A 12,146-nucleotide genomic window follows, 5' to 3' on the forward strand; every position below is an offset into this window, starting at 1 on the left:
CTTTTTGAGGAAGCTTCTATTAAAATAATTTCCATTTCATTCTAAACTTTCTATGGATTGAATTTCGCGCTTGTTTTATACTACGTATGTCCTTGAACATTGAATACGTTTCCGTAATTTTATGAAACAGGTAATTGATTTCTTTTCTTCATATTTTGTATAATAAAAATATAATAATTAATAAACTAATAAGAAATGAATAAAGAAATATCAAATAATGAAAGATTGATAATCTTATAATAAGAAGGAAGTATATTCAATCATATGACGCAGTATTAAAGTAGAGAATTAATTCTAATTAAGACAAGTTAATAATATTTTTACGAACAATATTCAATTTCATAATAAACATTTAATAAAATACATTTTTATTTTTCTATTAAATTATTATTACATTTAAATATTAAGGTAGAAAAGTGGCGCTAATTATATCGTTAACCGGATGTTGGTGTCTGTCGTCGAGGTTATAGGCTGGGTGTAGCTTCGTTTTCCGTTATGCGAACCCCGTTTTGTTTCCGTTGTTACAACGAACCGTCTCGCTTCAGACGCCGATCATTACTTCTTCCAGTAATTTCAGTGGCGTTGTATCGTAAAAATTGCTTGAGATCCGTGTTAGAAAGTAATAGTTCATTCCATTAATATTCAGGTAAGTTAATATATTTTTCTTTTCTTTTTAAACATTGAACGTAATAAATTAATGAAATAGACAATTCGTTCCAATTATTTCGACCTTATGCTCGCCGATATACATAGCTATTGCTGATCTTGCCTCTTCTTTATTGCCATGTTCGATATTTTACCGAATACTAATCGTTAATATTTTTTTAATATTGTTTCTTTTTGTTGGCATTTAAGCTTAGTTTATCAATTATTTCGTATCCGATGTCCAAGTTATGGTATGATGAAGTTTATTTTTTTTCTTTTCTTTTCCTTTTGTTAATAGTATCGTAGATTTTTTTTCGTAGCCATGATTGCAACAGGAACACACAGACGCAATTAATGTTTTGTTTACTTCTTCTGGAGATTTTAAACTGACTTCGATTATTTGTAAACCATTCTAGTATGACGTACGTACCACATATTTGTGATCGTTCGTATCTGTATATTAAAATAGATACATATGTGTGTGTATATATATAATTCTAGTATCGAAGAAAAAGAAACGAGATATGTACCGTTACGTTGAAAGTACTACTATTATGTACGATAACTTGATTAACGGTACTTGCGTTCCCGCCTAATCTTTTATCATCGACAAATTTTAATAATATGAAACAAGAGTATATAAGTAAATAATAATCAAGCATTCAAGTACTTAGACATTATTCACTTTTATACTCTAAAATAATATTCGCTCATCAATATGCTGAGTAATGGGGAATGCGATATATATGATAAAATAGCACATACATAACATGTTTATTTATGCAAACTGGTATATAATCATTTTATATATCTATATCATCGTATATGAACTGCTTTGTGAATAACTTTTCTGTAGTGTCTGTACTTCTTTAGTGTAACAAGTTTGTGCTTGTGTAAGCAAACGGGACTATGTTTGTAAAGTGAGAGACCTGTACGACAAATTCGTTAAGGTAGGACACTGAACAAAGAAATTGGGGTGCTTAATTTTTAAAAGCATCATATGAAAATAACAGTTTGCAGTTCTCAGTCAAAATTGAAATAAAAAAAAAAAAATAAAAAACAAAAAAGACAAAAGGAAAAAGATATTTTTTACAGTCTTTGTATTGTCATATGAATAAATAGCAGGTTTTTAAAGAAGCCTGTTATGTATGGTGTTTTTATATTTTCCTTTAAGAATGAGCACCCGAGTATTCGTTGGTGGATTAACATACCGGGTGAGAGAGCGCGACCTTGAGAAGTTCTTCCGGAAATATGGTAGAATCAAGGAGGTCGCTATGAAGAATGGATTTGCCTTTGTGGTAAGTCTAATGAGGTACAATTGTTTTTTTTACAGTATGGTAGGGACAAGAGTCTATGTTGGGGGACTTCCATACGGTACCAGGGAAAGAGACCTTGAGAGATTTTTCAGAGGCTACGGTCGTTTCCGGGATGTCCTTATCAAGAATGGTTATGGTTTTGTTGTAAGTACACATATCAAGTAAAACATAGAAATTCTTACACTTTGTTGCTCAGTTTGGTCCAAAATAATAAAATCTTATTAAAATGAGATATTTCTTTGAATGTGATATTTAATTAGAATGTGTTATTTCATTTATCTTTATTTTCTAATATTTTACATTTTATAGCAAATATATTATTTTACATTTGATAATATATAGAAAATAAATGGAATTAGTTTGTTGTTGAAGTACATTTATTTATTTATTTGTTTTTTATTTTTTTCTATAAGTTTGTATAATTTTCTGGGCCAAAAAGAGTTTAATGTGTTAAGTTATAAATATAACTCAGTTGTCTGAGTTAATGAGACCTGACCTGAGTCCCGAGCTTTGCACTATGGCTGTTTAGTGGAGTGGAAGACTTTTCGTCGATTATTCTGCAAAGAGTTTGTAAGTTATGGATAGAAAGAAGAAGTTAAAAATAGATTCAATTTTTACAAATTTATTTAATAGTAATTTCGAATTTGAAGTATCATAACATTAGTTAGAATTTCAATTTGAATATTATGGAATTACATTTATAAACTACAGATATAAATAATATTTCTATTTAATTTCAAATAAAAATTATATTACAAGTATTTAATTTCACAAAATTGTACCATCTCGAAATAACAAGAGGAAATATTGTATTAGTCATTATCAATAAATATAACTTGTTCACAGGAATTTGACGACTACAGGGATGCCGATGATGCTGTATATGAACTAAATGGAAAAGAGCTATTAGGAGAAAGGTAATAGACACAGCAGTAGTCATCTTCTTATGAGTGTACTTAAAAGCAAGCACGATAATTTTAAATTAATTATTAATTAGAGGTGAAGGTGACATAATTTGCACGAATGAATTATTTTTAAATATAATTCTGTTCTCTAACAATTGTTGAAGTTCCTATATTTGAAAACTTTTTAAGACATAATTATATAAATACTACAGCTTCAATATTCTTTAATAATTTTTTTTAACTGTTACACGTCTTGAATTTATCATAATCAACGTCATTCAAGTTACATCTAATTATATTTCTGGTAATATATGTATCTTCTATATAAACAATATGTATATATATATAAACAGCTACAGCATTAGCAATTTTTTAAAAGTAATATATATGTAAATTTTTTAAATTATTAAACATTTTCAATATTTTAAAAATTACTCAGTATGTAATATAATATGAACTTGATCATATAAAATTTGTACATTTGTGTGCTAATGTTGTAGTATCAAAATAGATGAATTCATGTTAAGAAGCAATGGCATTAAAATTTATTAAAATGAAGTTAATTTGAAAAAGTCATTAATAATTAAAACAATATTTTATATAGAAACAATATATGCTATTGCTTCTGCATAATGCAAAATACAGGCATATAATTGTAATTATTTTGTCTCATTGGACGATTTTTTGCTTATAAGCTTACATCTTCAGTAAACGGCGTCTGTCCTCCAACTTATTAATTGGATTTATTCCATAATAAGAGTGCATCTTAAAAGCCGATGTGATTTGCCGCCATTTTGAACAACTTCCATCAATTCCCCGATTATAAAGTTCTTCCTACATGCATCAGCCTTTGAGTAATGCATATCGCATGATATTACAGAACAGACGAATATAGATTAAGATTTTAGATATGCTTTTTCATAATTTCTTTGTGATCCTGAACAATGGTGTAAAAAAAAGCAAAATATCTCGAGGACTAAACATCATAGCATTATGGACGATGGATCACGATTAATTACGAGAAAGCCTTATGATTAAAAAATGAAGAACTTAGATCGGCCATAAGTTGCATTAGAAGAAAAAGCAGTTAGAATTATAGGGGGACGGAGAGAAGCGTGAAAGGGGACAGCGCCTCAGAGACTGGACGATAGAGAGAGAAAAGGGAAAGGTGGATTATAATTGAACGGATATCGAGAGAAGGCTGAGGAATGGAAAGAAAAGGAAGGAAGGAAGCAGCCTTAGAGTAAGAATTAGTTGAGGACTTAGGCGGGGTTTTGTTGGGTGTGTTTCAGAGTGGCGGTGGAGATAGCACGGGGTGTTTCAGGGAGGCGAGGCGACCGTGGCTACGGACGCTCACGCTCCTGGAGAGACAAGTAAGCATATCCAATGTGTCTTGTTACAGAATTACTGTAGAGAGGGCCCGGGGGACACCTAGGGGTAGTGACCAGTGGCGCTATGGTGACTCCCGTGGTGGTTATGGGGACTCGAGGCGATCTGCGTAAGACACGCTATCCTTTTTTTTATTTTATCAGAGCGATCATAATCCCCTCCTCCCCTGCAGGCAGTCAACTCAAAATGTGCGAAATCTCGAAAAGCCTTTAAGCCTTGGCTTTTGAATACGTTGCAGTTTTTTCCTTGTATATATTTATATACACATTTATATACGTATATAACATGTCTTTTTCTTTTTCGTGTTTATATTTCTTTTTCTTTTTTTCTCTCAAGCTTTATTACTTTTTCACTAACTAACAATAATGAACGATTTCGCACATAGCCCGTACAGGGAAGAACGTAACCTTGGATATGATAAGCTCTAATTTAGAGAGCATAGTGACAAACAGTGGCGCGTTATTACATAAAGTTACATTTGTGCTTCTTAAAAAAAAAAAGAAAGAAAAAAAAGAAAAAAATTTTTTTAAATTCGTTTAGTCAATAATTTCAACTTTTTTAAATCGGTTGTCTTGGATTTGACTGCTCTCCCGAGTACGTCGAATAATCGCTTTGATGCTAGTGTGCACACGTAATATAGCATAATGCCTAGTGATACCCTCCCAGACATTATGTTTATTGCTCGTAGATAAAGAAGAGAATTAGAGAGCGTGGGAGAGAAAGAGAGGGTAAGAATGATAGAGTGAATGAATTAATTTAAAACAAAAAAAAACTAGAAAATAATGACAAACTGACAGACGACGGACTATCAAATCGACTAGACCAATAGATGGACAAAAAGGCTGATAAAAAAATGAGAGATGGTATGTTGTATGAATATGTATGTATGTGGTATGCTTGTGTGAAGCGAACGAGATAGGGAAGAGTGTGCGTAAGACAGAGACGGATGAAAGAATATAATTGGCGACTAATAGATGTGTGGTATTGTGTTTGTTACAGCCGAGACGATATGCGGCACGACAGGTACGCTATTGCTGCATTTTGAGTAGATTTGATTCGATTGGAACAGGTGATTGATTGTGTGCCTGAGCAATGAGTGCAAATCTGTAGTTATTTGCTGAAGGTTTTACCATCGATCCGTTATTTCTGTTCACATAAGATCCCTTTTTGCAGAGATAGTGTGAACAGAAACACGAGGACTGCATCTAGCTACAAGCAATCATTGCCCAGGTACATACATCCAATGTTACGCTCTAAAGATACATCTTTATTTATTCAATTTTTATTGTAATATTGCATTATTCGTCATTCTTGCGTTTTTCGTTAAATTTTTCGCTATATTAATGTAAAGTCAGGTCCAAGACAAACCTGCTTATTTTAAAAGAATCATGCAGATAATACCAATTTATTTTCCTTTTTTAGATATGGACCACCAACACGCACCGAGTATCGCCTCACCGTGGAGAATCTGTCAAGTCGTGTCAGTTGGCAGGTAAGCTGTATATTTACAATTTTCATACTTATAAATACTTCAACGTGAGTTTGATTGCTACTCGAGGTTCCAGATAGAGCAGTGCACCCGATGTGTTCGTTATATCATAACACAAGGCTCTGTATTTTCTATCCCGAGTCGAACCAAACTTACTTTCTGCATTAGTATTAATATTTTATATTTGCTTTTCTTTTATCGCTTTTATGTTCGATTACACATGAAAGAACTCTTTCTCGTATTCAAAGATGTACATTTTGATCAAGTAAGTCTGTGGCATTCAAAATGAGATCTCTTAGATATGGATGAACATTTCAACGCAAGATACGAGGTCGATACTTTAATAAAAAAAGACACACGCGCGCGCGCAAAAGTTACATCAAACAGAGATATAAGAGGAGCTGCAAGAGAAGGAAAAAGAAGAGTATTTTTCACGATAAGGAATATATCGTTATATAGAGATGATCTATGGAAGAGCATATATTTTATAGATAAAGAAATACTAGTAGAGGATAATATAACTCACGCATCGTAGACGTTCTGTGCTTTCTTCGCACGAAGAAACAAGGCTAAGGAAAACCATACGGAGAAGAAGATTCATATACGTTGCCAAGGGCAGTGTGCAAAGTGTGCAAGCGATGTGGGAAATACCAGGACGCATTCGAGATGTTGCAAAACTAAGCCAAGAAAAATTCTATTCAAAGAAATGTTGGGAGACGAGCAAAACGCAAATCATTTTGCGTATTTATATATATATATATATACATATTATATATATATGGACCAAGTCTTACTTGATCAATTTACATTATATAAAATATACGTCTATCGTTGCACTTTCCGGATGATTGGTTGTCTCTTTCGCTGAAAAAAAAAAAATAAATAAATAAAAAAAGTATATATATATAAAAGAAAAAAAAATTCTCGATCGGTCGGTCGGTTTTTGATAACTCTCGGACGTTACTTTTTCAATTTATTATTTTATTTACGTTCGGCCAGCAGTTGAGGAAAAACAATAAAATTGATCTTCTTTCCGAAGAGCCATATCCTCTTCGCCGAGGAGGGGCGACCGGTAGGGCCAATAGACTGATGATGTGCGATGATAAAGATGACAATGGGCCCGCCTTGAGGTCAAGTGACACCAGATTGGTTTCTGAGGTGTGTCCCGGGTGAGAGAGAGAGCCGCGAGAGACACTGGGTACACCTACTACCTATCTACCACCTACTACTACTTGCGCACAGTGATACGTGGTGAAACCCAGTGATACGCCCCAGTGATATATTCTCTTACATACTTCGATCCTTTCATCGTAACCACTGGGGGAGCGTCCGTTCGTCCGTCTGCAAGCACGAACATGCCTTTGACCTGCTTATTTCTATACATTGGAAATAACTGTTTTACTCTTCAGTCTTTACTTATTATCACCTTTATCACCAACGAGTCATGATTTTATCCTGTATTACAAAACCGACATTATTACTTACTACTACTACTACCACTACCACCAACACTACTACTACTCCCATCCAACATCATCATCGTCATCACCATTACCACTGGTACTACTCTTCTACGACTGTTACTGCTACTGGTACGGCACCAATCTAGCCATCTAGTAAGTCAGGCAGCAGCCACCCATGAGAGGGCATACATGCGGGCCGAAACCCGAACCAACCGCGACTGCGCCACACAGATCCGTTCGACCCGACCAAGCGCCCTGCGTCTGGCCTTTCTCTCTGTCCGTAAGCAAGGTGGTGCCTGGGCCCAAGGTAAATGCGTCACCTTAAACGAGTGTACTCTTCTTAGATATATATCTATTATATCTATATACACTTACACACATGATAATGTTTATTATTCATATACATTGTCTCATTAACTTTTTTTACTGTGCACCATAGTTCAGTACAGCTATCGTTATATATCATGTATATGCATATATAAAAATATATACATGTATGCATATGTACATAGATATATCCATTGATAGTTTTTGGAATTTGGAGCCCTGCACACGCAAGAGACAGGAGACAGGAGACTATACATAGCTATGACATTACTGTGCTCGAAATTAGGCATCCATTCGTTATAGAATAAGACACGTGTTAACTACGTTCATTTCTCTGTCTTATTTATTTATCATTTTTTTTTGTTTTTGTCTTTCTTTTTCTTTTTTTTTTTTAAACTTGATTATGTATATGAATATTCCTGATAATCGTATACTGTTGTCATACGCAAATTTTACCCTTTAAATTCTGATTCAGTCGTGTAAGATTATTCAAAAGTTTTTACTTGAAATCTAGAAATAATACCAACTTTTCTTTATGCAAGACAATTTAACGACAGAAATTCAAGTTTTTAAATAATATAAATAAGAACAAAGGTAATTTCAGAAAGAAAAATATAGACGAATCTCAAAATGGGGGAAGGATTGGCTATACTCCCTCGTTACATTGCTCTGTCTTCCATTTGTACAAAGAGGTATGATGTCGTTGAAAAAGAGAAGCTACATCGTGGATCCAAGGATACACAAGGACCCCAAGTTAGAAACAGCGAAAATTTACTGGTGTTCATGAACAAGAGTTACCTACAGCATTAAGCCGTACCTGGTTCCCACATATATGAACAAGCACAGATATCGATGAGTTACCTGATGAGAAGATGCTACTAATATTTTCTATGAATATCAAAGAAAGAACTGCAGGAATTACGAATTAAAAAAAAAAAAAAAGAGGGAAGTTATTCTATGGACAAAAGCTGCCATCTCATAACATTCACCAAGGGAATATCAATGAAGTTTGACTTGTTCAAAAGAACGATATTTGGAACTTCGGAGTCTACGTTTGGGCGATGTTCGTCGATGTAACAAGAATCCGGTGTTATAATCATCTTCCCGTTACGAGGATTTTTCTTTATTTTGCGATATAAGATATAGACTTGGGAGCGATCACTGGTGCGGTGGACTTTATTTATAGTCTTTTTTTTCTTCTTTTTTTAAATATTTTTTTGTAATAATATTAAACATTCATTTTCATATTTTTGTGTATTTCAGTGATGTTGCAAAGCAGTATATCTTGAATAGACAATAGTGATGCTGTATCCTTAAATTTTGTTGTGTAGACACTCCACAGGTTTTTTTTTTGCAATAGTTAGAAGAGATTCTGCATCATGTTTGTCATATGGCTATAGATAGAAAGGATACTGTAATTTATATTATTATGTATGATCAACTGTGAGCCACTTTGCAGAAATTTCAATGAAATTATACGTGTAATTATACGATTGAAATGCACTGAAAAAAACTAAGTTTTTACGTAATAAGATCAAGAAATTTTTTCTGCAAAGTGGAGATATTTAAAAAATGAATAATAATAAAATGTATAAAGCATTGAATTGCATAAAAAGAAAGGTTGCATCAAATGCAGATACTAAATTCGAGCACGTGATCTTCAACATTATTCATATGTGAAGATACAGATAGATGATAGGTCATGATACATTGTTTTTTTTCTTTAGGATTATATTTAGGTTGCCTTTATAAACGGGAAGATCTCTAATAGGATTATAATGTAACAGTGCACAGGATACATATTAATCTTTGCGATAAATCAACCTAGGAACACATTCTAGTAAAGTTTAATCGCAATTATTATTTGTAAATTTTGCAGCTGTTTGAATTACTGCGATATATTGATTATATTTTTTTATGTAACGCTTAGGATTTGAAGGATTATATGCGACAAGCTGGAGAAGTAACTTACGCAGATGCACACAAACAACGCAGAAATGAAGGGTAATGTTACAAAGCAATCCTACACTTATTATACTGTCATGCATATTTTGAATTTCGAATGTGATTGATAAAATGTTTATTCTGATTACAGAGTTGTAGAATTTGCTACATATTCAGACCTGAAAAACGCTATAGATAAACTAGATGACACAGAATTGAATGGACGTAGAATCAGGCTTATCGAAGACAAGAGGCGCGGTCGTCGTTCAAGATCTTCGAGTTCGAGATCCAGATCACGATCGCGCTCTCGATCTCGTCGCCGATCCCGCTCCCGCTCAAGGTATAATCGTCGTTCTCGAACCCGATCAAGGTACTGTCGGGGGCGATACAAGTCTCCTACTTATTTTTATGTTATTTATTATCCCTTACATTTTACATATTTGTTTATCATCACATTAGAATCCCAAATATTTTAATTATACACCATATATATGTGTATATATATATATATATATATATATATATATATATATATATATATATATGCGTGTGTGTGTGTGTGTGTATGTCTGTGTATATATATATAATTTCTTTATTTAATCCAAATCTGCTTATATTCTGAATAATATAAGTAGATTTTTTTCTTTATATATATATATGTAATCTATAAGTAATTATTCTAGAAGTGCTATTTAATTTCTTTACATTGACATATGTATGCCATGTAAAACTTATTGTCCTTAATTGGACTTATTGTATTTCTTTGATTATCAGGAGCCGCAGAAGCTCTCGTAGTCGCAGCCGACGAAGCAGTCGTTCAAAATCAAGAGCACACTCAAAATCTAAATCAAAATCCAAATCCAAGTCCCCCGAACGTAGTCGCTCACGTTCAAAGTCAAAGTGAGTATCAAATTATTTCTTTTTTTGACGTCTAGCTTTCGTATTTGAATTTTTATCAAATCAAATCACATCGTGTTATCCGTTCATATATTTGTCTTTGTTTGTTTCATTTCTTGCGTACTTGTTGATAACTTCATATTCCCATTCTGATATTGGCAGTGCTTTGGGCTGGGTACATGCCTTGAGCTCTCATGCTTGTTCACATATAATGCGCAATCAATCATCATGCGCAAGCTTGGAAAAAGAGTTCCTTTGTATTTCATTAAGTTTTTCTCTTCTTTATTTGAACTATAATTTTACAGATCAAGAGACCGCTCAAAGTCGAAATCTAAGTCAAAGTCCAAATCCAGATCTCGTTCTAGGTCCAAGGCTGAGAGGTCAAAATCCAGGTCGCAGTCCAAATCAAAAGCCAAGTCTCCCTCAAAGTGAGTCTTTCTCGCTAAATTGAATTTTGCGTTTCCGTGTCTTTATTGTAACGTAATGAACTAAATTAGCGAGTTGAAAATGTATGACAGAGAAATGCAAATAGTTAAATCAATTCTAGTAGCGCAAGAAATAAAAATGTTGTGTTTTAATTAAAATGAACCTTTGATTTATACATTTTTCGTTATATTATTTTATAGGGATAGATCCAGCCGTGAACGATCGAGAGGCGACAGGTCCCGATCTCGATCAGGAAGCAAACATAGCAAAAGTCACAGTCCCTCCCATTCGCCTATGAACGGAGATAAATCACCAGAAAGCAACAAACAAAAAGTTGTTGACTGAATGATGAAGGGATTTTTAAACGGAACTTAACGCCAATCTTCCGTTATTTTTCTTTTTCTTTTTCTTTTTTTTTATATTGATTCATATTCAAGAAGCCGATTTGATTTAATTGATAGCGAATATACAGACTCCATGGTGTTTAAACATCGTACATGACGAAAGAAATGTGTCCTATACATTTTTCGACAGAAAAAAAAATATTAAATGCTACAGCATTAATCGCCTACATAATTGGCTTGAAAGTAATATTATATTTAATTAAACCAATTCAGTATCATTGGTTCTCTGTTTATTGTAAATTACACAAAAACATTTTATAAGCCATCTCACAAGTATCTAGGAAATTAAGGTTTCTTTGTACCTTAAACGGTCTCTACACATTTTGGATGTATCACCGTATACATAACATAGGGAACCCCTTATAATGGCTTTTTGTATATATTGCTAAGAGTTACTTTACACTAAGAAGATAATATGTGATGTGTATTAAATTTTAGAAATAAGAAACATCAGATTATCAATAAAGCACTTGTGTCAATCCATTTTTTTAAATATTCTCGCAAGTGTTCCCTTATGTTTCTTCATTTCGAATGTAGTTTGGTTTCAATGTGAAAATACTTTAAATAAAGTGCATAATATTCTTCTATTTTGTCAATGTATTCTATTAGTAACCTATTAGTATCATATTTTTTTCATAAAATCAAAAATTAAATCAATTTTAAGTAAAAATAAAATTAAGATAAACTATGTAACTATATATAATGAACTATATATAACGATTAAATTTTACAAATGGTTATAATATAATGATTTCATATATTAAAAAAAACAATTGTTATCATGTAAATTTATATAAATTTATTTGATTTATTGAGAAATACAAGTATTTGATTTAAAAATACACAAATATATTTATACATACGCAGTTAAATTGTGTTATGGAAATAAGTTAATTAAGAAAATGTGTTTGTTTCACTATTCACGGTATAATCTACAAGCA

At 32.7% G+C, this 12,146-nt stretch overlaps 1 protein-coding gene across 18 annotated transcripts; it reads left to right on the forward strand.

Moving 5' to 3' along the window:
• Positions 1-488: 488 nt before the first annotated feature.
• On the forward strand, positions 489-11,792 carry LOC124422551 (serine-arginine protein 55). Of its 18 annotated transcripts, none has more exons than XM_046959161.1 (12): positions 489-646; positions 1,979-2,105; positions 2,808-2,878; positions 4,159-4,239; positions 5,255-5,278; positions 5,429-5,485; positions 5,678-5,747; positions 9,465-9,538; positions 9,630-9,848; positions 10,253-10,378; positions 10,681-10,803; positions 11,002-11,792. In XM_046959161.1, the coding sequence occupies exons 2-12, from the start codon at positions 1,980-1,982 to the stop codon at positions 11,144-11,146; spliced, it is 1,116 nt and encodes a 371-aa protein (XP_046815117.1). In that variant the 5' UTR covers positions 489-646; position 1,979; the 3' UTR covers positions 11,147-11,792. The 18 variants fall into 18 exon arrangements, with proteins under 18 accessions (XP_046815117.1, XP_046815114.1, XP_046815122.1 ...); XM_046959158.1 differs by lacking the exon at positions 4,159-4,239 and adding an exon at positions 4,269-4,364; XM_046959166.1 differs by lacking the exon at positions 4,159-4,239 and adding an exon at positions 4,269-4,364 and having other exon boundaries at positions 10,729-10,803.
• Positions 11,793-12,146: the final 354 nt, after the last annotated feature.

Source organism: Vespa crabro, chromosome 3 (assembly GCF_910589235.1).
Source record: "Vespa crabro chromosome 3, iyVesCrab1.2, whole genome shotgun sequence".
Taxonomy (NCBI): Eukaryota; Metazoa; Arthropoda; class Insecta; order Hymenoptera; family Vespidae; genus Vespa; species Vespa crabro.